The sequence below is a fragment of the Dryobates pubescens genome (genome assembly GCF_014839835.1).
Source record: "Dryobates pubescens isolate bDryPub1 chromosome 41 unlocalized genomic scaffold, bDryPub1.pri SUPER_41_unloc_1, whole genome shotgun sequence".
Lineage (NCBI taxonomy): Eukaryota > Metazoa > Chordata > Aves > Piciformes > Picidae > Dryobates > Dryobates pubescens.
Window position 1 is genome coordinate 531,851 of NW_026530685.1, and position 25,869 is coordinate 557,719.

At 69.2% G+C, this 25,869-nt stretch overlaps 3 protein-coding genes across 7 annotated transcripts; all 3 read right to left on the minus strand.

Annotated features, from left to right (window-relative positions):
- Positions 1–212: 212 nt before the first annotated feature.
- ZBTB7B (zinc finger and BTB domain containing 7B) lies at positions 213–16,015 on the minus strand. 5 transcript variants are annotated; one of them, XM_054179174.1, is made up of 3 exons: positions 15,798–16,015; positions 2,304–3,307; positions 213–1,465 (listed from the first exon to the last, which is right to left on the minus strand). In XM_054179174.1, the coding sequence occupies exons 2-3, from the start codon at positions 3,296–3,298 to the stop codon at positions 1,042–1,044; spliced, it is 1,419 nt and encodes a 472-aa protein (XP_054035149.1). In that variant the 5' UTR covers positions 3,299–3,307; positions 15,798–16,015; the 3' UTR covers positions 213–1,041. The 5 variants fall into 5 exon arrangements, with proteins under 5 accessions (XP_054035149.1, XP_054035147.1, XP_054035146.1 ...); XM_054179172.1 differs by lacking the exon at positions 15,798–16,015 and adding an exon at positions 13,877–13,960; XM_054179171.1 differs by lacking the exon at positions 15,798–16,015 and adding an exon at positions 12,108–12,181.
- Positions 16,016–17,047: 1,032 nt separating this feature from the next.
- On the minus strand, positions 17,048–19,638 carry LOC128899593 (mothers against decapentaplegic homolog 6-like). The gene is made up of 4 exons (XM_054179151.1): positions 19,537–19,638; positions 18,757–19,158; positions 18,502–18,615; positions 17,048–17,597 (listed from the first exon to the last, which is right to left on the minus strand). Exons 2-4 carry the CDS (start codon positions 19,136–19,138, stop codon positions 17,062–17,064), a joined length of 1,032 nt encoding a protein of 343 aa, XP_054035126.1. The 5' UTR covers positions 19,139–19,158; positions 19,537–19,638; the 3' UTR covers positions 17,048–17,061.
- A 2,360-nt stretch (positions 19,639–21,998) lies between these two features.
- Positions 21,999–25,600, minus strand: FLAD1 (flavin adenine dinucleotide synthetase 1). The gene is made up of 7 exons (XM_054179176.1): positions 25,451–25,600; positions 24,572–25,331; positions 23,996–24,143; positions 23,705–23,803; positions 23,421–23,610; positions 22,973–23,046; positions 21,999–22,176 (listed from the first exon to the last, which is right to left on the minus strand). Exons 1-7 carry the CDS (start codon positions 25,598–25,600, stop codon positions 22,041–22,043), a joined length of 1,557 nt encoding a protein of 518 aa, XP_054035151.1. The 3' UTR covers positions 21,999–22,040.
- Between the last annotated feature and the right edge of the window lie 269 nt (positions 25,601–25,869).

Consider the following 25,869-nt stretch of genomic DNA (forward strand, 5'->3'; position numbering starts at 1 on the left):
GACACCAGAGAGGTTCAAGTAGCCGAAAAGTTTCAAGTTCACCATAAGGCACTTTTTTTTTTTTAAAGCCATGACGGGGAGCCCCTCCCCCCCCCGCCGCCCCCCGTCCCCACGACCCCCTCCCGGCACCCCACGGCAAGGGACAAACGCGGGGTGGGGGCCGGGCAGCGCTGGCGGGCAGCAGCGGAGGGGCCAGGTGGGGTCTTGGGGGGGGGGGGGGAGGGGGAATATATTACATCATCTTTTTAAATATAGATAAACTCTTATTTTAGGCAAATAGTGCCGGTGCCCTGCTAGCCCTGCGGGGTAGGGGGGGCTGCGCCCTAGGAGGAGGCTGGGCATGTGCAAAGGGCAGAGAGGTGACCGCTGGGACCCGGCCACCCCCGGGGAGAGGGAGATCCCACAGGGCCGGGGTGGTTTTGGGGGGGGTGGGGGGTGTCGAAGGGGTGGTGAAGGGGGGGAGAGGGGTGGGCTCACCCGAATAGTGCAACCGAGAGAAAGCAGCCGGGAGTGCAGGGGCGAGGGGGGGCTCGCCGGGGAGGGGCTGCTCGGGATGGGGAGGGGGGATGGTGGGACAAGCTATGTACAGCGCGGGGCGGCTGGAACACCCTCCCCCCGCCCCCCAAAACCGCCACCAACGGGGGAGAGCATGGGGCGGGGCCGCCAGGGGGCGTCCTGCCGGCCCCGCCTCGGTTTTAGCGGTGGCGGCGGGGTTGAGGGGGGGCGGGGGTTCGGTCCAGGAGCGCCCCCGCTCGGTCCCGGCCCCGCTGGGGAGGGGGGAGTGGGGGTTGTGCATCCACGGGAGGTTGCGGGGGACACACAACCGGTCCCGTTTTCCTCCCCCTGCTCCCGCTGGGGCTTTGCCACCCGGGCACGGGCGGGGGGCGGCGGGGACATCCCCCTCACCCCATTGTGCAAATCAGCCAGAGGGGGAGTTTCCCCCTTTGCATAACTGGGAACGAACCGTGACGGGGAAAAACGGGAACAGAAACCCCGGTGGGCACGGCACAGCACGGCACGGCACCCGCCGCGGCGGCGGCCCTACGCCGTCTCCACCACCGGCACGGCCTCGTCCGGCTGAGGCCCTTCCTCTCCCTCCGCCTCCTCTTCCTCCTCCTTAGGTTGTCCCGGCCCCCAGAAGCGGCTGATGGAGAGACGCAGCCCCTCCAGCCGCCCGTTGGAGAGGTCGAGCCCCGGGGGGCCGGCCGGCGGCGGCGGCGGATCGTCGCGGCGGCGGCGGCGGGTCCGCACCTCCAGGCAGTTCTGGCCCTTGAGGTGCCGCTGCAGGTGGTCGTCCTTGGCGAAGGCCTTGTGGCAGCGGCAGCACTCGTAGGGCCGGGCGCCCGTGTGCAGGTGCATGTGGTTCTTCAGGTCGTAGCTGTGCAGGAAGCGGGCGCTGCAGTGCTGGCAGGAGTAGGGCCGCTCCCCCGTGTGCTTGCGCATGTGGATCTTCAGCTTGTCGTTCCTGGGCGGGGGGGTGGAGGGGGGGAGGCACAGGACAGACAAGATGTTGGCATCGGGTGGCCAGCACCCCTGGGGAAGCAGCCACCCGGCCCGCGGCAGGCAGGGGATGGTGCCAGCAGCCCTGCGGTAAGGGTCAGGGCACCACATCCTGGCTGCCTTTGTGGGCTGTGTGGGCACCGTTGTGGCATTGGTGGGGGTAGGGAAGGGGTCTCTGTGTTGTAGCACACCAAGTGCCGGCAGTGGAATGTCCCCAGGGGGTGCTGCTGGGTACCCCGGTGGGCAGGCGGGGGGGGTCCATCCAGCAGCACTCATTGGGTGCAGGAGACTCCCCTTGGACCTGCCCCAGCAGGGCTGCAGGGGAAGTGCCATTGGGGATGCCACCAGGTACCCGGGCAGGATCCACCTGGCAGTAGTCACGAGGTGTAGAAGACCCTCCCCCAGGTATGCACTGCGCCACGCCAGGAATATGGTCGGGCACCATCAGGCCTGGCAGAGGAGGTGTCATGGGGGAGGGTGCCATCAGGTACCCAGCAGACAGGCAGGACCCACCTGGCAGCACTCATGGGGTGTAGAAGACCTCCCCCACCACCACCCCATCCCCCACCCCAGACACAGAACCAGAATTGTTATGGTTGGAAGTGACCTCAAGGACCATCCAGTTCCAACCCCTCCCCGAGAAGGGACCTCCAGGATCATCCAGTTCCAGGGGCAGGGACACCTCACAGTACATCGGGATGCTCAGAGCCACATCCAGGGCTGGCAGGGGAGGTGCCACGGGGGGGTGATGGGGGGGGGGGATGCCATCGGGCAGGGAGGATCCTTGTGGGGACAGCACTTACCGTGTGAAGCGGACCCCGCAGACCTGGCAGGCGAAGGGCTTCTCCCCCGTGTGCGTGCGCATGTGCCGGGGCAGCTTGCCGGCCCCGTGGATGACCTTGTGGCACACAGGGCACTCCTGGGGCATCTGCGAGCGGCGCTTCCGCACCAGCTTGTCAGGGCTGTCCAGCCCGGGTGCCAGCGCCTCGTGGTGCAGCGAGCTCAGGTACGCCATCAGGTCGGGGTCGATGGGGTCCTCGTCAGAGGCGGCCTCCTCGGGGGACAGAGGAGGCTGGTAGGGGAAGGGGAAGGAGTGTGGGGGCAGCTCCTCCTCCTCGGGCATCTCGAAGCTGTCATAGGGCAGGGGCAGCTCCTCCGGGAGCGGAGGGGAGGGCATCTGGGGGGGCGGCGGGGGGCTGCCGCAGCCCTCGGCCTCGGCGGGCGGCTCCTCGGCGTGGTTGTTGAGCCTGGCACCACGAGCCTGCAGGAACTTGCGAGTCTTCTTGCTGCGGCGGGCAGCGGGGCGAGGGGGCGGCGGGGCGGGCACCTCGCCCTCGGGGAGGGTGGCGAAAGCCTCCAGGTAGCGCCGGGCGCGCTCGCAGTCGCCGTCGTCGGGGCCAGGCGCTTCCATGCCGCTGCCCTGCAGGATCTCCACGCAGGCGGCGATCACGCAGGGGATCTCCAGCAGGCGGGCGGCGCGCAGCACCTCGCCCATGTTGGCGCTGCTGATGGTGAGCGTGGCCGTGTAGGCAAACTCCAGCAGCGCCCCCAGTGCCTCCGGCCCCACGAAGTCCAACTCGCAGACCTCCTGGCCCGGCCCGGGCCCGGCAAAGAGCTTCTTGAAGTAGCGGCTGGAGGCGGCCAGGACGGCGCGGTGGGTGCGGTACTCCAGCCCCTGAGTCTTGATGGTGACGTCGCAGAGCAGCCCCAGCTGCCGCTGCTCGTTCAGGCAGCTCAGCAGCTCGCTGCTGTGCTCGGGGAAGGGGATGCCGATGAGGTCGTCCTCCGGGCTGGCCATTGTCCTCACCTGCGGGAAGGATGGGATGAGCTCACCGACTGCCACGGGAAGCGACCCAAACAGGGACAGGCAGGAGAGGCGCCAGGGGCTCCAAGCATCATCAGCTCTGCTGTGCCGCTGGGGTGCGAGGGAAAACCTCCATTGTAACAGGGCTGGGGGGTGGTGGTGGTGGCACCGCCAGGGACTGAGGTTTTGGTGGGACACCAAACTGGCAACCCAGCTCAGCCCCCCATACCCCACGCTGAGGTTGGCAGGTGGCAAGGCCCCCCCTACCACAGACCCCCACACTTCCTCTGCCACCAGCACCCGACTGCCCGTGCCGCCCACCCTGTGCCACCACAGCAAAGGGGGAAATCTCGGCGCGGTGCCTTTGAACGGTGCCGAGGTGCAGCGCTTCCTGTACCAGCCCACCCTCCACCCCCCTTTCCCCAGCCCCCCGGCACGGCCGGGCACAGCCGACGGCTCCCGGCAGCCCCATCCTGGGAACGCGGTGCCTCGCCGGCGGCGGGCACGGGTGGGCGGGTGAGTGCCGGGAAGAGGGCCCCGAGGGCCGGGGGCCGCCCCACGGAGCCCAGCCGGGCTGGGAACGGGGGCCACGCTTCCTGCCACCGCAGATTAGGATCAGCACCCGCGCCGCCGGTTCCTGCCCCCGCTCCCAGTGGGGGCCCGGCCCCCTCCTTCCCCCTTTGCCCCAGCCCGGGGCCGCTCCTCGCCCAGCCAAGCCCTGCCTGTGCGAGCCGGCCCTTTCCCACGCTGTGGCTGGCAGGGCTTGGCCTCAGCTCTTAAGCCTGGCACTGCCAGCACCAGCACATGGCGTCCCCACAGGGCTGCACTGGGAACCTGCTTCTCCCCATGCAGCTGGAGCAGGTGGGAGATGGAGCATGGGGGAAGGAGCCCACTGCCCAGCTCCCAAGCCACAGGCAGGGCACAGGCAGCAGGTCTGCAGCTGCAGCCCTATGCCCAGCCACGGGTAATGGCCTCCTGGCTGCCCAGCGCTGCTGGGTGCCACTGCGGTGGGGAGGTCCTTCTGCTGGCTGCAGCCTGCCTGCGCCCCGGGCAAGGCCGTAGGGGAACACAGCACTGCCACGTCCAGGCTGTGGCTGCTGCCAGAGTCATGCCACACCGAACCAAGCCAAGCCAAGCCATGGCACATAGTGGCAGGGAGGTTGTGGAGTCTCCTTCCCTGGGAGACTTTCAAGCTCCCTCTGGATGTGTTCCCGTGCGACCTGTGCTGGATTCCATGGTCCTGCTCTAGCAAGGGGGTTGGACTCGATCCAACCCCTCTGCTAGAGATCCCTTCCAACCCCTAACATCCTCCTGTCCTATGTGACACTGGACATGGCCGAGCCACACCAAGCCTTGCTGAGCCATGCCAGACCCATCCACACCGGGCCCCGCCACGCCGTGCCGGCCTGTGCCAAGCCAGGCTGTGCCGTCGGCGGGCGCGGGGGACGTGCCCCCTCTTGCCCGCGGAGGGGCGGCGCGGCCGGCGGCCCCCGGCACATGAGCCCATCCCCGAGCCGGCCGCTCCCTGCGCTTGGGCAGCCGCCAAGATGGGGCTGCCTCGGCAGGCGGCTGGGAACGGCCCCGGAGCAACCGGCTGCGGAGCCGCCCCAGCCGCTGCCGAGCAGGCCCGACCGGCAGGGCAGGCGGCAGCCGCCCCTGAAACTAGGAGCCGGGCAGTGCCGACCGCCTGGGATGCTGGCGCCGACGCCAAGTGCCCATGGCCGTGCCCCTCTCGCTTGCCAGGAGCCCGTCCTGCCACCAGCCGGGGTCCCCACTGCTGGCTGGGGCGGGGGCGAGGGGATTAGGGGTGATTAAACCATCAGAGCCCCGGGAGCCAACAGGCAGCGACAGCCCCCGGTGGGATTAGGCAGGATTAGCAGCGGGGGCAGGATTAGGGGAGGCAGGCACCCCGCGCCATGCCTTGGGTGGCTGCAGGGGGACGATGGGGACGTGGCGCCTGCCGAGGGCAGCCCAGGGCCCTGCGGGTCCCCAAGGCCCGTCAGAGGTGGTGGTCCTGGGAATAGGGTGGCACCAGTACCCTCCTCCATTGCTGCCTGCCCCAGCTAAAACCCAGTGGCAGTAGGAGGGACACCCTGGTCCCGCGAGGGACACCTGGGCACAGGGTGCTCATGGGGCAATTCCTCCTGGCAGGGTCAGGGCTGGCACCCACTGGCATGTGCCCACGTGAGGACTCCTGCACCAAGGGAGTGAGTGCCCAAGCCCAGTGCAGCAGCAGGGCTGGTGGCAGGGTGCTCCGAGCAGCCGACATGGCCACCCCCAGCCCTACTGCACCACGGCGCCGGTGCCAGCAGCCCTGCTGCTGCCGGGGCCACAGAACTCGCTGGCAGAGGCCTCGCTCAGCCTGGACACGGAGCCACGGACCCCTGCGAGCCGGCACGGGGCCGGATGCCTGCGGACGAGGGTGGTGGGGCCCGGGGCAGTGCCGGGGTGAGGCGGTGGCGAGAGAGGGATTTTCCATTGCACCGAAGCGGCAGCGATGGCTCCTTCCCCCGACACCCCCACCCCCCGCGCATCCTCCCCGCTGGAGCGAAGTCACATGCTGAGAGGGCGCTGCCATCGAGGAGATCACAGCACTGATAAGGAAATGGGGGGGACGAGGTGTGAGGGAGCCAGAGACACCCCCAACCCCCCCCCCCAGCCGTCCCTGGCCGGCACCGCAGATGATGGCACAGGGAGCGCAGGCTGGGGAGGGGGCTGGTGGCGATGCCTGTGCCCCCACCATGCCAGGGCTTCCCTTGGTTGCACCAGGCCTCTTTGGGCTGAGGGAGCCACAGGGGGCTGGGGAAAGTGGGGGACGCTCCCCATGCTGAGCCAGCTCCCATACCAGGGAGGGTGGCATGGAACAATGCCTGCTCAGGTCACCCTGACATCCCGTCGCCAGCCTGTGCCGCCTGGCACAACTGCAGCCAGCCCTCCTTCACCTGCCCTCCCACCCCCCAACCCAGCCCTGGGGGGGGGTCTGGCTGGCCTGGCACAGCTGCACACCATCCCTGCAGCACTCACCCTGCATGGAGACTGGTTGTGCCCTGTACTGCCCAGCCAGCATGGCACCTGGGCACAGTGCCAGCCTGTGCCAGCACCAGCCTCAGGTTGAGGACAGTAGAGGCTGTGGAGCAGGGGGTGGGGGTGTGTGTCCTTTCAGGGTTCCCCCTACCTGCTCCCCCATGAGGAAGGGGGGCAGGGGTCCCAGGGAGTGCAGCCCCCACCCCAGGCTGCTGCTGAGTGCCGCTGCTCGCAGTCACAAGTGACAAACGCTGTCGAGGGACTTCACAGCTGCACTGGGGAGAATGAGTCACCCAGGAAGGGGAGTGCAGCACCAGCCACAAGCATGGCCCCCAGCCCCTCGCCCTGCCAGGCCCCTCACCTTCAGGGAGCCGGGAAGGACACCCAGATGTCTGGGCATGCATCGCCCTCCCCCCCAATACCCTGCTCAAAGCTGGCAGGGAGCAGCAGTGGCACCGGTGCTGGCTGCCCTGCTGCGGGGGGTGGCATGGCTGCAGGGCTGGGGGCTGTGAAGCTCCTCTGCCTAGCCGGTGGGGAAGGCAGTGGGTTGGGGTCTGGCTGGGCTGGTGGCCCTGGAGTGGGCACATGCCAGAGTTGTGCTGGGGGTCTCGGTGCTGGGGGGCAGGCGGCTGGGGGAAGCGGAGCCGCTCTGAAAGGAGCAAACAGCCGGCAGAGACAAAAGGAAATGGCTTCAAGAGAGAAGAGGATAAACAGAGCCCCCTGCCCCACGGTGCCAAGGAGTGAGAGCCATGGCACCACCCCAGCCCTGTACTGCCACTCAGCTCCTCATGCCCTCGGTGCCAGCCAGGGAGCTTGTGGTGTTCAGGCACCCCAAGTGCCTCAGTGGGCACGGCTGTGTGCCACGGCCGAGGCAAGGCAGCCACTGGCACCGAGGAAGGGGGTCCAGGTGCCACAGCTCAGCTCTGCCTCCGCACCCAGGCGGCACTGCCTGGTGCAGGAACTGGGGCCCGGTGCCAGCCCGGCACGATCGCTGGGCTGGAGGATGGGCACAGGCAGCCCTGCCATGGCGGAACGGGAGGCTGCAGGTCCGGTGGTAGCCCCAGCACCAACCCAGCTACCTCCAACCAGAGCCAAGCAGCTGCTAGCCCAACCGAGCCCCCAAGCCAACCCCTTCCCCACCAGCCCGATGCTGGCATCACAGCTCCCTCCCGCTGCCAAAAAACTTCCCTGCTGCCCAAGCCAGGCAGAGGCACGTCCGGCTGCCTGGCATTGCTGACACAGGGTGCGGGCCCTGCTCTGCCAGGTCATAGTGACCCAGACCTCTCCACCTGTCCCTTCCCTTCCCATCCCACCAGCAGCGAGGGCGGCGCAGGGCTCAGGCGACGCCAGCATCCCGGCAGCCTCCCGGCTGGTGCCATAGCCAAGCCCTCCCCGTGCCCGCCGGTACCACACCGTCTTCCCGTGGCCCCCAGCACCTTCTCAGCCGCCGGGGCGGGCTGCCGGCGACAGGGTGGGCACGCAGCTCACCTGGCGCTTTTTTTTGGTCCCGGTGTGGCTCCGACGCTGTGGCGCGGCCGGGTCGGTGGCCCGCGAACGGCAGGGAGGGGAAGACAGAGGTGGTGCTGTGTGAACTTGGCCCTGCTCCCCGCTGCACTTGAGCGCAGGATCCCACCTCAAAAGGAGTCGACGCCCACACCCCGGGTCACGCACCTCCCAGCCCCGCTTCCCAGAACACACACCGGCATTAACCCTTGGCGGACGGTGCCGGGCCGTGGGGTGCCAACCCGGAACCGGCCAAGGGGGGCACCCCCTGGCTTCCCTCCTGCAGGAGGAAACTCCCAGCGCCGGCAGGACGGGCACCCAAGTGCCACGGGCATCCCCTCCCTGCCACCAGCATCACTTCCCTGACACCTGCCCTGCCCCCCCCACCAACCCCCCACCCCGTGCCAGGGCGTTGGATGGGCGCTTGCTCTATCACCGCCCCAAGGCAGGGTGCTGGGTGCTGGGCACTGGGCATTTGTTTGCTGCTGGTTGTGGCCAGCCCAGCCAAGCCAGGAGGGTGCCTGGATTCGGTGGGAGCGGGGCTGTCACCGCAGGGCTGGGCTTGGTGCGGCGTGCCATGGCCTGCCTGGCCAGCCCTGGAGCCACCCCCCAGCCCTGCAGTTGCAGCTCCTGCTCTGCCCCCACAGCAGCTCCTCCAGGTCCCATGGGGGCTGTGGGACATTCTGGCCCAGGGAGGGGCCCTGGCTGGATCGTGTTACCTGGTGGCCTCTTCTCTCCCTGGGCAGGGTTACCAGTGGGCCACAGCCCCCGCAGCCCCCTGGGGGCTGGCTGAAGGTGCGCTCAACCCCCTCCCCCCTCCCCTAATTACACCTTCTGCGTCCCCAGCTAAACAACAATTAGCAGCCGGGCAGCACTCCCCACACCCCACCGCCAGCACCCAGCATCCGCCCCAGCCGCCCACACCAACCCGGCCAGCGCCGCGCCAGGGCACTGCGGTGGGGCTGCCCACCAGCCAGGCAGGGGAAGCCCCAGCGCGGCACCCCGGCACGGCTCTGGTCGGGCTCTGGGCAGCTATGCCAGCGGTGCCAGCAGCAGAGGGCCAGGCAGAAAGGGGAAGAGCCCCGCGTCAGAGCGGCCGCGCAGCCGGGCTGGGAGGGGGCCTCCGGCCCCAGCAACGTTCACGGAAAGGGCTGCGTTGTGCAAGAGCCCAACCACACGGGCGGGCACTGGCGATGGCAGGCGGGCAGCGGCTCTGTTGGCATCTCATCCGTGCAGGCCGATGCACCCTGGCACAACACTCGCCTCCCCGCTCCCCCAGGACACCGGGCAGGTGCTGGCTGTGCCACCACGGGTCGGCCCCGATTGCCAGAGCCAGCGGTGGAGCAGGCAGCCTTGCCCACCACAGTGCCATGATGCTCCAGGCTGGGCGGCCACCCTGGAGGGGGCACACTGCTGGGCATGGCCCCAGGCCAGCGTCCCCAGGAGAGAAAGAGGGACGTGGCACCTGCCTGCCAACCCTCTGCCTGCCCTTTGCTCCCCATAAAGGAGGGGAATGGCGCCAGCCCCCCCTGGCCCAGGTGTGCCAGGTGCTAAGGGCGGGAGATAAGGTGGGCGAGGCGGGCAGGGAGGGGCACAGCATGGGCACGCAGCCCTGACTCAGGGTTCCCGCTGGTGGCCAGGCCCCACTGGGGTGAGTCACCAGGTCCCCCCACCCTGGGGGTGTTGCAACCACCCACACGCTGGCCACCAACTGCTGCTCACCTTGGCTGGGGGGCACTGAGGGTGCCCACCCAGCTGGGACCGGGCAGTCAAGGTGCTGCCCTTTGGGGAGGATGGGTTGACCTTCATCCATCTTCCTCTATGCTCCACCCTTGCCTTAGCCCCTGCCACCCCTGACCAGTGGCACCAGAGAGGGGACCCAGCCCAACCCTGCACGAAGCCAGGGCAAACTCCAGAAGCATCCTGGCTCCTGCATGGCACCATGGCACCCACATGCCCTTCTCCTGAGGGCAGGACAGGCACCTCAGCCATGGGCATCCTCATGCCCTCCACCATGAGCCAACACAGGGTACCCTGACCTGCCAGGACAAGGGGTGCCACAGTGCCCTGCTCACCCATGGGTAGCCAGGACAGACGTAGCCAGGGACGTGTGGCCTCTCTGGTCACCCTCAGGCTCTGCTGCAAGCGTCGCTGTCCCCAGTGCTGGGAGAGGCCACTCGAGGCCGGACGTGGGCTGTCCCCAGCTGCTCCCTGCCAGGGCGGCCTGGGGAGTGGGGCCACGCACAGGCAGGAGCAGGCAGAGGGAAGGAAGCAAGGAAAGGGGAAAGAAAAGAGGTTGCTGAAATGGAGCTGGGGGGAGTGGGGGGGTGGAGCAGGCAGGAAACAGCAGCAAACCCCACGTCTGATCACCCCAGAGTGGGCTGAAAGCCACCCACAGGTCCCCCAGCAGCCAAGGGGCCAGGGCCGTGTCCAGGCAGGCAGTGCTCAGAGGGGTTCTAAGTCTGGCTGGTGCCCAGGGCACCCCTGCCAACACTGAGAGAGGCATGGCAGACCTGGGCATCGTGCTTACACCCCAGCTTGCACAACCCAGCCTGGACAGGACTCCAGTGGGATGAAGAAGACTTGGCTGCAGAGGCACTGAGGTAGCCTGGGCCTGGGCACAGGGGTGCCAGTGGCAACAGAACGAGGCTCTGCCAGCCTTCAGCCTGGGACAGATGGGCTGGTTCCACTCACTGGCCTCAGGGGGAGCCAGCTCTGGTGCTGCTCACCCTGCAGCACGCAGTCACAGGAGCCCCTTGGAGAGCAGCCAGGCCCCCTGGGTCCTGCCGTGCCACACGGCCCCAGGGCCCCCCCCCAGGCTGCCGGCTCCTCCTCCCTGATGTGGGGTCCCTGTCCTCATGGCACCCCGGGGACTGAGCACCTCAGCTGGCACCGGAAGGCCTACGATGCTCCATCCTGGCACCAGGGCGGTGCTGGTCCCAGTGGGGTCACCCAGCAAGGACAGTGCCAGCCCACAGCCCCCCCTCCACACCCCCCGAAATAGCCCAGCTTCCGCCCCCACGGCAGCTGCCTGCTGCCAGCTCCCCGCTGCCCACGGCTGATCCCGGGGGAGGGAAGGGCGGCGGGGGGAGGGGGGGGAAGCAGTCATCTCTAATCCCCCCTGAGCCCACATAGCTGCCAGCGAGGCCGTGCCCGCCGCAGCCTCCCTGACCCACGCAGCACCACGAGCAAGACCCCGGCCAGCCCCGTGCCAGGAGAAGATCAAACAGCCTCTACCCCGCAGCCCCGTGGTGGAGCAGAGCTCAGGACAGGTGGCCATGGAGCCCCTGCTGGGCTGCTTGAGGCTGTCCCCAAACTGTCCCCGGCCCCGAGCCCCACCGGGATGTCCCCACTGTGCCAGCTGGCTCAGCGCAGCCCGAGCGGGACAGGAATCCCCCTTCCCCTCCCCTCCTCAGCCCCACAGCTGGACCAAAGTGGACCCCCCCTGCCCATCCCCACCGCAGCCCCCATCCCCTTCTCTCCCTCTCTCTCGCGAGGGAGGGTAACCGAAGCAAAACTGCCAGACTGGCTGCTGTGCCCACTGTGTGCCAACCAGCCTGGCCGCGCTCCCAGCGGCTGGCACCCACCCTGCCAGGGACCCAGCACCTGGGAGCAGGAACCCTCCCCCTCCCGTACTCACCGCCCCCTCCAGCCGCTGCCCATGGGGCCTGGGGACGCGGTGGGGACAGCCGGGGCAGAGCGGAGCGGAGCACGCAGAGCAGCCGAGGCTGCCGGGAGAGGCCAGCGCTCGCCTGACCTACTTCTCCTTCCGCATCACCTGCTTTCATTTTCCCTCGCCCGCCACGGCTCCGGTCCCCCCCGCCCGCCCACAGCCAAGCCCCGCCGAGTCACGCCACCGGCTCCCGGTGGCACCGGGGCACCCAGGGCCCGTGGCTCCCACCCCGTCGGTGTGAACGCAAACTGCTCAGCCCCATCCCCGGAGACGGAACGCGGCTTGGGCACCGGAGTGCGCTGAAGGTCACCAAGCCGTGGGCACCGGCCAGTGGGCACGGCCACCTCCCCCGCCGCCGCGCGGCCACCCAAGCGTCACCTCCGTGGCACGAAGCGAGTCGGACGGGTCTCGGCCCAGCCCCTCACTGGTCCCTCCGGCTGCCCCAGGGCTCGCTGGGGTGTGGACATGCAGCTCCCGGGGCATGTCGGGGACGCCAGCTCTGCCGCAGGGAGCCAGGCGGGCGCCAACCTCTCCCCCTCGGCCCCCCCCTAGACAGGGCGGCCTCCCCCGCCAGCACCCCGCTGGCTCCCGCGGTGGGGTTACCATGGAAAGGCGGCGGCGGCGGCGCAGGGGGAGCGAGAGCTCCCGGGGGCTCCCGCCAGCAGCCCGAGCGCTGCCAGGAGAGATTTCTCCGTGGTTTCATCATCCGCCGCCTGCCCCGAAGGAGAAGTTCCAGTGCTCCATGGAGTGGGGCAGTGGCCACCCCGTCGAGGGCCGGGACAGAGGGGCTTGAGCTGCCCTTCCCCCCTCCTCCCCGCTGCACCCACTGCCCGCTCCTGCCGCGCTCAGGCCCTTCGCACTCTTGCCACGTGTGCACCGAGGGTGCCCGGCACCAGCTGGCAGAGCCACGCTGCCACGGCCTCGGGCTCAGCACCGCAGCAGTGCCAGCAAGGGGGGTGCTTGCCAGCCGGTGCCCAGGCATGTGGTCTCAGAGGGTCCCCAAGACCCAACGCTGGCGTTCCCCCCTCCCCCCCCCCCACCTGCCTATCGCCTGTGCCCGCGGACTTCAGCTGCTCTTCAACCTCATCCTCACCAAGGGCACCCCTAGCCCCAGCCCAGCCCCAGTCCTGCTGCCCCACACCCTCCCCTGCTCCACAGCTTCCCCTTCTCCACGCACCCACCTCAAGTTCCTGAGCCCAGCCCCTCCCTCGGCAGCCGGCACCGGCAGCACCACCGCAGCCTCAAGCCGCCAGCAGCTGCCGTGTGCCTCTGCCGGTGCTGGGGGATCCCAATCTGTCCTCTCCAGCCTGCTCCTCCGGATCCAGCCGGCCCGGCTGCGGCGGGGGGGAAACTGAGGCACGCTGAGACTCACCCCACACCAAATCCAGCACCACTTCCCCTGGACCCAGCGAAAGCAGCTCTGGGTCAAGGGTGGACACGTCCCTAGGCGACGGGGGCGACGGGGGCGACGGGGGCGACGGGTCTCCTGTGGCGCGGGCCACGGCGGGAGGGTAAATACCGCACCCCGCCCCGGGCAAACAGCCGGCTGGGGGCAGCCAGCCGGGGGGGGACAGGTACAGCAGGGCTGGGTGCGTGCAGGGCAGAGTCCACCGGTGTTTGGCGGGTGCTACCAAGACGCCAGGCCCAGTGGGCACCCCTGTGTGGCCTCTTGCCAACGGCAAGCGGCGACGCACCCACCACTACTGCCAGCGTGCCAGGCCCAAGCGGGTCACTGCCATGGCACAGAATGCTGGGACATGAGGACACCCACCCTCGTCTCCCGGCTCTACCGGCACCGGTGCAGCAGTGGAGTTCCCGAGCAGCTTTCCCACTGCCGTAATGCCATCCCTGCCCAGTGCACCCGGGGATACGGCCGAGTCGCTCACCAGGCCAGGAAGGGCGGTGGGACAGCGGCAGCACCCTGCCACCTATGGGGTGAGCCCGCGGGGGGGACTTCGGTTGGATGGCAGCAACACAACCGGATCCCCGCCAGAAGCTTAGCAGCTGCCCCGGGAAGCAGCGGGGACATGCAAGTGCCACCGGTTTCCCGCAGGCCCGCGCGGAGGGACCGGAGAAAGGCCATGCGTGACCACCCCCCACCCCCCACGGACGACGCGTTCACCGGCTCCGGCGCGGAGGAGCAGCGGCGGGTGTGCACGGTCGGGACGCGGAGCACCGTGGGCTCCCGGCAAACGAGAACCGACAGTGCTCCGCGTCCCGACCGTGCACGCCGGTAGCATCCCGGATCCACGCGACTCACCGCAACCAGGCTGCAAAAGCAGTCGCCGTACCGGTCCCGCTACCGGTCGGTCGATCCCTCCCGTATAGACCCCGTCGGTGGGTCCGTCCGATTCCCACCCTCCGCCGCTCACCTGTAAGCCCCGCCCGAGCCACGGGCCGGTCCCGGGGGCCGCGGCCCCGCCTCCGCCTTCACCTGCCGCCGTCGTGCCCCGCCCGCCTCCCCCCACCCCACCCCACCCCGCCCCCCCCGGTCGCTGCCGCCGCCGCCGGGGCTCCAGGAAGCGCCCGCCCCTGTCTCGCTCATTGGACAGCACACCGGCGGTCCGGCCTCCTATTGGTAGTGGGGACCGCCCATCAACTCCGCCACACCACCCACCCCTCCGGGAGGGCGGGGGCCATGCGGCCAACCCCCCCCCGGCTCCCCCAGCGCCGGGGTGCGGTGTTGGGGGGCGGAAAGAGCTGAGTCAGAGGCTCGGGACGGCGGCGATTAACGGGGCTGCGCCGGGAGTGACCCCGGTGTTGTGAAGGAGGGAGCCTGGTGAGGCACCCACTCTTCACCTCCCCCCCACCCCCGGCGCCTCGCCCGGTGCCAGGCGCCGAGAGCGCCCCGCCCGCTGCGGCCGCCAAGCCCCGGGGCCGGGCAAGTCCCGCTCCGCCCCGCGGGCATGGGGAGGGGGCGGGGGAACCGGGCACGGGAGAACTGGCAGCGGGAGGGGGGATGGAGGACTGGGCACTGAGAACCGAGCACCGGGGGGAGACGGAGAACTGGGTACCAGGAGAACAGGCACCGAAGCAGCAGGGAGGGATGGTGAAGTGGGCACCGAGAACTGGGCATCGGGACACCCAGTACCGAGGAGGAGAACGGAGTACCGGGCAGTGGGGGATGGAGAACCAGGCAGCGAAAACTGGGCACGGAGAACCGGGCATGGAGAACCGGGTACCGAGAACCGGGTACCGAAAACAGGCCACCGGGGGAGAGGGGAAATGGAGAACTGAGCACAGAGCACAGTGCGGGGGCTGCGTGGAGGACTGGGCACTGATAACCGGGCACGGGGGGGGGCTGGAGAAACGGGGACGGGAACGGGGTCGGGGGGCTGGGGAGCCGGGCACGGGGAGCCGGGATTCCAGAGGGGCGCGGCGGGGCAGCCCCTCCCCGTTCCCGGCGGCGCTGGGGCTGGGCGCGGCGGCCCCCTTCCCACCCTCCCCCCCCCCGAGCGGCCCCTCCGCAGGTGCCTGGGCGGGGACCCCGCGCAACCTGTTTGGCGGCCGCCGGCCCCCGGGAGGCAGCGGCGGGGCCCGGCCTGGCCCGGCCCGGGGCTCACCTCAGCTCACCCCGGCCCCCTCCCCCCTCCCCGCGCCCGCCATCCCCGCTACTGACTCAGAGCCCGGCCGCTGCCCGGCGCTGGCGGAAAGTGTGAGGAGCCGCTGCCGCCGCCGCGGGCTGCCAAGGCAAACACCGCCCCGGCAGACGTTATGTCACCGGGCGGGCGGCCGGGCCGCGCCGGGGGGCACCGCTCCAGCGCCGGGGCTGCACGCTTCCCCTGCTTCGCTTGCCGGTCCCCGGTACCGGGCACCTGCCGCCGCGCCTCGCCCAGGGTGCCCGTTTCCTCCCCGGGCCTCGAGCTCTGTTTCCTTCCTTCCTCTCCGTCCGTCCGTCCACCTGCCTCACATCCACACACCCCCCCCGACCCCCCCACGCGGCACCGCTGCCACCTCCCTCCGCACACCGTCCGTGCACCTGTACCGCCGCCCGCCGGCCCCTGCCTGGCCACGCCGTGGGCATCGACCCACCGGGCTCTGGGCGGCGGCGGGGGAGGGGGGAAATCCCCCTGCCCCCCGCCACCTGCCCGCCGGCGCCCCGAGCCCTGCCCCCCCGGCCACCGGCCTGAACACGGTCCCCAGTGCTCCCCGCGCAGACCCGCCCGTCCCTACGGGCCGCCGCTGTCCGTAACGGCGGCGTTACGCCGGTGCCGATGCCCGCGGCTGCGCTCCCGGTGCCGCCCGCCCTCCCGTTCCCCCGGGGCAGCCCCGACGGCGCAGCGCCCCACTCACCTCCTGCCCGCGGGGACGCGGCGGGGCCGGGGCCGGGCGGAGGCCACGGAGCCGCCAGGCCCGTCTCAGCCGGGCCGGCGGCGTGGCAGGAAGGACCGGACGGTCATCGCGGCCCGGGCGCGTCCGCCTGCAGAGGGCACTGCCGGTCCCCGAGCTGAGCCCCGCGGCCAGACCCGCGCGGTTCCGAAGCGCGTGGACACATGGGGGAGACTGAGGTGCCGGTGGCACCGTTTATTGGGGTTATAAATAACAGACACAGCCCCGGGCACCCCGCGACCTTCAAGGCTGTGCTCGCCCCGGGGGGAGCCCCGCGGTGCCATGGCGGTTGGAAGGGCCCAGAGTGACCCGGGCCGGGGACCGGTTACAGGAGACACTGCACTGGGCCCAGTGTCCGGCCCGGGCCAGCCCCAAACTCACCTCCCAGCTCTGTCCCGGTGCTGCTGACCCGGGCCAAAATCTGCCCCCAGCAGCCAGACCTGGATGCTCACCTGTCCCTGCACCCCTCCCACGGGTGTTCACCTGCCCCTACCCCTGCCTCTCGCTCATTCCCGCTGTGCTCACCTGCCCCACATCCATCCACAGTTGTGCTCACTGGCCCCACATCCATCCAGCTGTGCTCACCTGCCTCACACTCACTCCAGCTGTGCCTACCACACCCTCGCCCAGCTGTTCCAACCTGCCCCATATTCCAGCTGTGCTCACTGGCCCCACCCACCCCTGCCGGGCCAGTTCATTCCAGTTCCTCCCTGACGGCCACGACTCCCTCTTCCCTCCACCACTCTTCTCCATCATCTCCTGCTCCCCTTCAGCCTCCTGCACATCTACCCAGCTCCTGCTCCCCCTCCCCTGCCTGCCCCGGGCCTGGGGCTCCTGCCTCGGGCTTGGCTTTTTCTACAAAAATAATATAAATATAAATTAAAATAAATTTAACCATTGAAATAAAAAAGAGAGAGAGAGAGAAAGAGATTAAATAGTGCCCTGCATCAGCCTCAGGCTGCGGCCAGGGGCGGCCAGGTGCTGCCAGGGCTGCGAGCCAGGCACAGAAGGGCACCACCAGACTGCCCAGGGGCTGGGGCAGAGGGGTCCCAGTGAGGGTCTGCTGGGCCAGGATGACCCTGCTGCAGCACAGCCCTGGAAGAGAGAGGCTGGGGGACAGCAGAGAGGGCCCTCCCCCCCCAGCTTGTGCCCCTCTCGCAGGTGTTTTGGGAGGGGGATGAGCTCCCTGGCACCCCCCCCACGCACACCCCTTCTCCCCACCAGCCCCTCAGCGTGGCCCGTTGAGCAGGACCTCCAGCCAGCAGGGGCAGGAGGTGATGAACTGCCGCGAGTAGCAGGGCCCCCAGCCCTTGGCGAAGCTGATGCGAACGCAGTGGGGGTCGCAAGGGCCCTCGCCGGGGATGCGCCAGCCCCCCACGCCCCCTGCCCGCTCGTAGTCGAACACCTTGGCCGAATAGCCGGGCAGCACCTTGAGCACGGGCAGCTGGCGGGCACCAGGGGGCCCCATGGTGGGCGAGCTGACGAAGATGGGATGCTCGCTGCGGTTGTAAGCCCAGACCCCGCCGGGCTCGCGGCTCAGCAGCAGCCCCCGGCCGATCTTGCCCCGTGCCCGGCGGACGGCGCGGCTGCGGTGGGCGGCCGGCAGCTGCCCCAGGCAGAAGCCGCTGCCCCGCGGCAGCTCGCTGAAGATGTTCACCGAGGCCTCGTGGACGGCGTAGAGGCGACCCACGCGGGTCCGGTGCTCCCAGTATGCCACTCTGCACCAGCAGCCGTCCTTAATGGTGCTCCAGGAGAGGCTGGTGTCTGGGGGGGGAGGGGGAGAGCAGAGATGTGATGGCCAGGCAAAGGTACCTGCTGCTGGCCGGGGCACAGCTATGCCACACAGAGGGGCCATGGGGAGAGGGGATGGGGATGGTGTGGGCATAGGGGGGAGTGCCCTCCAGTGCCCAGGCACAGCCAGAGGGGCCACGGGGGGGGGGGGGGGGGAAATGGGGATAGAGTGGGCATAGGAGGGGGTCCAGGGCAAAGGCAGCCACTGTTGCCCGGGCACAGTCATGCCACACAGACAGAGGAGCCACAGGGAGAGGTGATGAGGATGGAGTGGGCACAGGTGGGGGTCCATGCCCCCAAGTTCATGCAGGGGCCAGTGGAGCAGACAGACAGGCAGATGGACACAGGGCTCCAGGGATGTCTGAGCGCAGGCTTTGGCACGGGACATGAGCTAAGGGAGCTGCTGCACGTAGAGCCAGGCCATCTCCGGTCACCGTCCCTGGGGACCACGGTGAAGGGGGGACCCCAGGCTCAGGGAAGGTGGAGCCCTGGCGGCCTGGTGGCCAGCAGCCAGGCTGGAGCCGCGGCTGTGTGCGTCAAGGCACATTGTGTGTGTCCCCGTGGGCAGCGCTTCCTCCGGCGGGGAGCCCGGCGCCGCCAAAAATAACAGAGGCTGGAGGGGGCGGGGGGGGGGGGTCGGGCCCAGGCTGGTCCCCCGGCAGGAACCCCTCGTCCCGCGCGGGGGCCGTTCCTCCCACCGGGAACGGCTGCCGGCTTCGCTCCCCAGTTTTCAGGCTCTGCATCCCACGCCTCGGCCCTGACCAGAGGCGGGCTGGGGGCAAGAGCTTGCCTGGGGGTGTCAGCCCTGCTTTGGTGCCCCCCCTGCTCACCGGGATAGGGGAGCTGAGCAGCCCCCAGCACGGCGGGACCCTCTTACCGTGCCAGTCCCCACCATTGCAGCTGAACTCCAGGGGCTGGGTGCCGGGGTGCTGGGGCACATCTGGCCAGAAAGGACCGCAGGACACCTTGGAGTAGGGGGGCGGCGGGGTCTCTGTTGCGGGGAGAGAGCGGGGTGAGGGGCTTAGGATGCGCATCCTTGTCCCCCGCAGAACGCTGACCCGACCCCGGGGGCCAGAAGTCAAGAGGGGGAGCGGGTCGAGAAGGGGCTCCGGTGGAGCTCCGCGGCACTCACCGGGCACAGCCAGGCGGCTGAAGTGGTGAGGGTTACAGCAGAGAGCGGCCAGGTCCCCGCAGCCCCCTCGGCCCCCCGCGCAGTAGCAGAGGGGTTTGAGTTCGTGGGGCTGGCGCAGGTCGGGCCAGCGGTAGAGGCGGCAGAGCAGGACCTGGGGGGGCAGCGCCTGCTTGGCCCCCCGTGGCGCCCAGACGCAGCCGGACTCGCAGGCACCTCGGCTCTCCACCGCCTGCACCAGCAGCTCCAGCTCCTCGTCCTTCAGCTTCTTGAAGAGGGCGTGAGCCGCCGGTTTGAGGGCACCGGGACCCTCCTCGGGGCCGGCCGCCGCGCAGCGCTGCCGCCACAGCCGCCTCACCAGCCCGGCGCGGCGTGAGCGGAACATGGGGGGACGGCAGGGACCACCTATGGGACAGGAACGATTGTCACCCCCTCCTCGCACCGCGGGGGTCCCCGGTGGGGAGCTGGTGCATCTTCCCATGCCGCAGAGCTGGGACCCTTAGCATGGCCACCCGGCAGCTGCCTCTTCCCCGTGTCCTTGCAGAGGACACAGCGCTGCTCCCAAGGAGGGGGTGGGGGGTGGCCCCAAGGTCACAAGCGATCGGACCCCAAAACCAAACCCCCACCCCCCCCATGCAGGAGGAACCTGCCTGTGCCGAGGTGACAAGGGCAGGGGTCCGCATGCCCTTCCTCACAGCACCCACCCGCCCCCCTTGCCGCCCCTCCGCGGTGCGGGGCTGGGCAGGGGGTCCCTAGGGAAGGGGGGGTGAGGGTCTCACTCACGGCGGGTGGCAGAGCTGGGTGCGAGGAGCCGGGGCTGCTCATGGGGCTGTGCTGTCGGGGCGGCCGGCTCCGCTCTGCCCACCGAGAGCTGCTGCCAGGAGCTTTTCCTGTGCCGGGACACTCTCCCCACCCCCGGCCCTCCCCGTTTGGGGAATTCATTGATTCGCCCCGCACTGGCCAGCCCCGGGGCCGAGCCGCCGCCGGGGCTACGACGTGGTAGCAGCAGCAGGGCAGGCGCCAGACGCGTGGACTCCCGTGGGCAGCGGTGCCCAGCACCATGCTACTAGGGCTGCTGGAGCCGGCTTGGCTCCATGGGCATCCGGGCACAGCTGCGAGCTTGGATGGCACCGGGAACCACACTGGTGCCTGGTCCTGAGCACAGCCAACAGCCTGGCTGGCACCAGTGCATGCTCCCAGGGCAGGATCTGGCCGCAGGAGCCGAGCCTGGGCGACGGGGAACCCCCGGGTGCAGGGGCAATGCACAGTCCTGGTAACCCCCATACCAGCCTGTGCCCACATGGTGCCCCCAGGCAGGGGGGGGGGGGTCCTGCCACCCTCATCCAGCCCTCTCCCCCCTCCACGCCGTGACCGGAGTCCCCCACGGGGGATGGAGGGGGCTGGGTGAGGGTGGGAGCCCAAGCACAACAAAAGCAGCTAAAGTAAACGGGACCCTTATCCTGCGCCGGGCCGCGCTTCCTGCTGCCGACTTCCCGCCAAGATAAGGGCGGCCGAGCTGGCGCCAGGCGCGGCCGCCCCAGCCCGGGGCCCTCGGAGCTTCCCCTGCGCCGGGGACAAGGGGACGGGCAGCCCCCGCAGCGCCGCTGGGCACCGGCAGCCAGCTGGCACCGCCAAGCACCCAAGGCACAGTGGGCTCAAAGTGCTGGGGGGAGGGAGGGGGCAGGGCTGCAAAAAGCCACCCCCACAGCAGGGTCGCTGTGCCCCCATGTGTCCTGCTGGCCGTGACCTTTGCTGCGGCTCCAGGCAGGTTGGGCTCTTGGGGGACGTTTTGCTTTGGCTGCTTCCCTGCTGGCTTTTGGCAGGGTCGGTGCTGGATGGGCCTGAGGGGGGCAGGAAATGGCCTGGAGTGGGGACAAATAGAGACCAAGAGGCTGAGTCACAGGCAGGAATAAACCCGGGGGAGGGACAGGCAGGAGGTGCAGGCAGGTGATGGCTTTCCCACTCCTGCCCCTTGGCCCCAAGGGGCTTGGGGACCCTCGGCAGCAGGTCGAGTTGATGTGTGGGCTGAAGTGTCTCAGCCCCACCTGGTGTGAGGGTTGGAGGTTTTGGGGGGGGTGGATTGTGCTCCCCAAACCCTCCTCCCCCACCCTACACACACACAGAGCCAGTCAGGTGCTGCTCAGGTTTATTGGGGTCTCTATAACCGAGGGGAGCACAGGCTGGAGTGGGGTCCTAGTGCTGGGGGGTCCATCAGCTCCATCACTACAGGGTAAGAAGCAGTCCTGAGGAGGGGAGAGAGGCACAGGAGGTGAGGAGCCCTTGACCAGCACCACAGCTGCACCCAGGTCACCCAAGAAACACCACAGCTGGGTCCTTGCCACCCCACCCCCCCCCAAGCAACACAGTCAACTGAGCATCACAACTGAGACCACTCCTGCCCAGCAACACCATGGGCAGACCCCCTTCACCCCCTGGCACCACAGCCAGGGCCTTGTTACAGCCACAAACACCATGGCTGGGCCCCCATCACCCCCCCAGGCACCACAACCTAGCCCCTCATGTTGCAGGAACAGACCCCATCACCCCTCAAACACCACACCCAGCCCCTTCTTACCCCCCAGGACCACCACAGTTGGACCCCTTCAAACAGGCAGGGCACTCACCCACGGCACGGGGGCAGGCAGGAGGGGCCAGGGGTCCTTGGGTGCCGGGGAGGCACATTGCCTAGTCCAGCAGCTCTCGGATGCACCAGCTGCAGAGCAGGAGGTAGATGCACTCCCGCAGCAGCCGCAGCAGCCAGGAACCCAGGCGCAGCCCCAGCGAGGCGTTGCTGGCCGCTGGCAGTGCCACCATCCGTGCCCTTCGCCTCGGAGCGCCCGGCGGGCGGGCAGCTGCCGTCCCGAGCAGGCACATAGCCGCTGGGGGATCCGCAGCGGCTGACGCAGGGAGGCGGCGGCGGCGGCGGCGACACGTGGGGCTCCGGCGAGCGCTGGAACCTGCTTCATTCTCTAGGCTTCAAAAAGCCTCCACAATAGCAGGCACGGGCGAGGGGGGCACTGCCCAGGGCCCCTTTTGTTCCGAGGCAGAGTTGGCCTCACCCCCGCCCCGCTGCCGCTGAGCCCCGCGGGGCCCGCAGGGGTCAGCAGGGCCGAGCACGAGTGCGACGCAGACACAGGCTGAGCGCAGCAGCTTTATTCAGCTGCGGTTTATTTTCGGTGTCACCCCCGGCAGCGGCGGCAGCAGCAGCAGCACCGGGGGTGCCCTCAGGGGAGCCAGCTGCTGGCTGGCACCGCAGAGCCCCCCCCGCCCCGGCCCCCGGAGGGCCTTCACCGGCGGGAGGTGCGCTCCTCCTCCTCGTTCTGCAGCTCGTAGGCAGGCCGGTAGGTGTCCCGGCCCCGCTCGTCGGTGAAGCGCAGCGCTGGGTTCTTCAGCGTGTTGCTCATGCTCCCCAGGGAGGTGTAGCTGTGGAGGGAGAGGGGGGGCTGCAAGGCTGTGCCCACAGGCATTGGGCTGTGCCCATAGAGTTGTCAGGGTTGGAAGGGACCTCAAGGATCAGCCAGTTCCAAGCCCCCCTGCCATGGGCAGGGACACCTCACACCACAGCAGGCTGCTCACAGCCACCTCCAGCCTGGCTGCAAACACCTCCAGGGATGAGCCTTCCACCACCTCCCTGGGCAGCCTGTGCCAGGCTCTCACCACCCTCATGGGGAACAACTTCTTCCTAACATCCAGTCTGAATCTCCCCATGCCCCCCAGCCCTATCACTCCCTGACAGCCTAAGAAGTCCCTTCCCAGCTTTCTTGTAGCCTCCTTCAGATCCTGGAAGGCCACAAGAAGGTCTCCTGGGAGCCTTCTCCTCTCCAGCCTGCACAGCCCCAACTCCCTCAGTCTGTCCTCACAGCAGAGCAGCTCCAGCCCTCTGCTCCTCCTCGTGGCCCTGCTCTGGACACCTTCCAGCCCCTCCAGATCCTTCCTGGCACAGAGGCTCCGGAGCTGGACCCAGAGCCCCAGCTGTGGTCTGAGCAGAGGGGCAGAATCCCCTCCCTGGCCCTGCTGGCTCTGCTTCTCTTGCTGCAGCCCAGGCTCTGCTTGGCTCTCTGGGCTGGCAGTGCTCACTGCTGGCTCATGCTGAGCTTCTCCTCCCCCAGCACCCCCAAGGCCTTTTCTTCAGGGCTGCTCTCAAGCCAGTGGCTGCCCAGCCTGTATCCCATAGGCACTGGGCTGTGCCCAGCAGGGAGGGCAGTGCCCAGGCACTCACCCCTTGTCATAGAGAACGCAGTAGGGCACAAAGAGCTTGCGCAGAAACTCCCAGATGTCTCGGTAGGTCCAGTCCTGCTGGGCAGAATTGGGCAGGGGTTGGCTGCAGAGGCAGGTGGGCTGCCCCCTGGCCCTCAGGGATGCCAACCAGCCCCACTGAGGGCATATGGGAGAGCCAGCTCTTCCCTGGGACCCCCATCCCTCCCAGCACCTCTCCAAAAGCAGGAAAAGCCCCTGGCAGGCAGGAACAAGCCCTGCCTGGCAGCAGCAGGCAGCTTGACTGCAGCAAGGGGCACCCACAGCCACACCACAGGGCTGAAGAGCTTATGGGGAGAGGGAGAACTGGGAGGGGAGTCCTCTGGGTTGGGGGTAGGTTGGTCCTGGTTCCCAGCCTCATCACTTGAAGCTGCCAGGCTGGGTGGGGGCCAGGGCAGGCGCAGGCCACGCACCAGCAAGGGGTTCACCCTCATGTACTGGGGCCAGTCGGGGTCTGTGGGGCACATGGGTGCCAGGGTGCGTGAGTAGGGGTCTGTCCTCCGTGTCCCCATCAGGACAGCCTCCAGCTGGGGCTGCTGCTCCTTCAGGCGGGCCAGGGCCTCCCGGATGGAGCCTTCCACCGTGCAGAGCTGGATCTTGTACCTGCAACGGGGAGCAGGGGTGGCTGCTGGCAAGGCAGTGGGGGAGCACTGCTCACCCCCCTGCCTGGCAGGGTGCCCCTCTCTGTGCCCCATACCTCTGGACAGTCGCCTGGATGAACTGCTCCATTTCAGGGAAGGGGGAGGTGATGCGGATGTAGAGCACTTGCAGCTTCTCCTGCCTCGCTGGGTAGCGCCTGGGGAGAGACCTGGTGGCAGCTGGGCTCTGGTGGATGGAGACTGGAGGCAGGGCAGCCACCCAGTCCCTGTGAGCAGGGCCCCAGGGATCTGCTTATTCCCCCGGAGCAGGGCAGGGAAGAGCCCTGGGGGCCCAGCTGGGGCCCCCTCGCTCCTCTCCCAGGAGCTGGTGGAGCCTTGTGGCCAGGTACCTCTCCACAGCAGCATGGACGAGGTGCAGCAGGGCCGTGCAGTCCTTGCCCCCATTGAAGCCCACACAGAGCTGGGCCAGGCTGTAGCGATCCAAAGCCTCCTCGATGGTTCTCAGCGCTGCTGCCACCTTCTGCCCCAGGGCCGAGCCTGCTGGGAGGGGATGGTTGGTGCCTGCCCCGGGGCCAAGCTGCCTGCAGCACCTCACCCTCCAGGCCCATCTTGTCCCCAGCCACATTGCAGAGCCACCACCTGCACCGCAGCCTGGAGCCAAGATCTCTGTGCCAGGGTTCCTGCCTGGACCGGGCCCCATGGCACAGCTGCTCTGATGCATGCTGCACTCTCAGAGCCTGGCACTGGCTGGCCCTAACTGGGGTTATGAGTCCCTCTCTCATCTGCGTGGGATGAAGCCCACTGCAGCTGCAGTGCCAGCAAAACCTCAGCACCCACCAAGCCCCCCCCCCAGCACAACAAAAAAGGCAAGCTCTGCTCCCGGGTCGCTCTTCCCACTGCCCCAATCCCTGCCGGGCTGCAGGAGCAGCGTGGGGGTCCCCGAGCCCTCCCTGCACCCCCTGTACCTGACTCAGCCAGGCTGTACACCTCCGTGGCCGCCAGCGCGATGCAGTCTGTCACCAAGGGCACCACCACGCCCGCGGGCAGCTTCTCCATCAGGAAGCGATGAGCTTCCTCCAGGTCCCCCTCCGACTCCGAGTCCAGGGTCAGCTTCACCCGGTAGTAGTTGTTGGCCCAGTCCGGGTAAGAGCCCAAGCTGACACGGCCCTGGAAAGCGGCGTCGGCCTGGTCCAAGGCAGGAGCAATGAGGATCTCGTCGGCTGCCACGTAGATGGTGCGGGAGTGGAAGCGAGTCCCCTCGTTGCGAAAGACGTGGGCAAGGCCGTCCAGGGCGCGCTCCATCAGCGCCGGGATGCCGGGGAAGATGTAGACGTTGCGGACGCTGACCAGCGGGTACTTGAAGGCGCTGCCCGTGCGCCCGTCGGTGCCGTAGTTGAGGCGGGAGGACGCGGGCACACGAGCCAGCTTCATCTCGGGGCACTGCTCGTCCCTCCTGCCGAAGAACTTGTGCACCAGGGCCACCAGCTCGGGGTGGGGGGCGACCCTCTCCCCAAAGGCTTTGGCGACGGCCTCGAAGGTCACGTCGTCGTGGGTCGGGCCGATGCCCCCCGAGGTCAGCACGTAGGTGAAGCGGGCGGCGAAGGAGGCCACCTCGCTGGCGATGGCCTCCACCTCGTCAGGGACCACCGAGATCCGGGCCACCCGCACGCCCAGCGCACGCAGCCGCCGGCACATGAAGAAGGAGTTCGTGTCCTGCGTGTGGCCCTGAGGGGGGGACGGAGACACCCGTGACGGCGGCACCCGTGACGGCGGGGCGACCCAAGCCCACCGGGACCCAGCCCAGGAGCAGGCCCCGGCCCGCCCGTTCCCAGCCCCGGCCGCACCTTGAGGATCTCATCGCCGATGATGATGATGCCGGCGGTGGCGGCGGCTGCGTCCCGAGCCGCTGTGTGGCCGGAAGCCGCCATGGGGCGAGCGGCGGCGGCGCGCAGAGCCCCGCCCGCCCGCAGCGCCCCCCGCAGCGCCCCCGCCATGGGCCGGCCGCCTCCGCCCGCGCAGGCCGCAGCACCTCCCCCGCGCCCCCATTGGCTGCGCCGCATGCCGGTCACGAAGCTCTGCCAGCGCTGATTGGTTGGGAGCCGGGAACAACAGAGATTGCGTCCAGCCCGCTCTGCCGCTCTGGGTCAGCCCGGCCGGCAGGGGGCGGTGTCATGGCGCCCCTCGGGGCACTGGCAGCTCCGCCTCTCCGGTACCGGAGCCTCCCCCCCGCCCCAAGGCGCCTTCCTACCCACCCCTCCCCCCT

Coding starts and splice junctions, on each gene's coding strand:
- LOC128899593 (XM_054179151.1), bottom strand. CDS start 19,138: ATGTTCCGCTCACGCCGCGCCGGGCTGGTGAGGCGGCTGTGGCGGCAG. Junction 18,616..18,756: donor CAGCCGCCTGGCTGTGCCCG/GTGAGTGCCGCG, acceptor TCCCCGCAACAG/AGACCCCGCCGCCCCCCTAC. Junction 17,598..18,501: donor CAATGGTGGGGACTGGCACG/GTAAGAGGGTCC, acceptor CTCCCCCCCCAG/ACACCAGCCTCTCCTGGAGC.
- FLAD1 (XM_054179176.1), bottom strand. CDS start 25,600: ATGGCGGGGGCGCTGCGGGGGGCGCTGCGGGCGGGCGGGGCTCTGCGC. Junction 25,332..25,450: donor TCGGCGATGAGATCCTCAAG/GTGCGGCCGGGG, acceptor TCCCCCCCTCAG/GGCCACACGCAGGACACGAA. Junction 23,611..23,704: donor ATCCAGGCGACTGTCCAGAG/GTATGGGGCACA, acceptor TCCCCGTTGCAG/GTACAAGATCCAGCTCTGCA.
- ZBTB7B (XM_054179171.1), bottom strand. Junction 1,466..2,303: donor TGCGGGGTCCGCTTCACACG/GTAAGTGCTGTC, acceptor CCCCCCGCCCAG/GAACGACAAGCTGAAGATCC.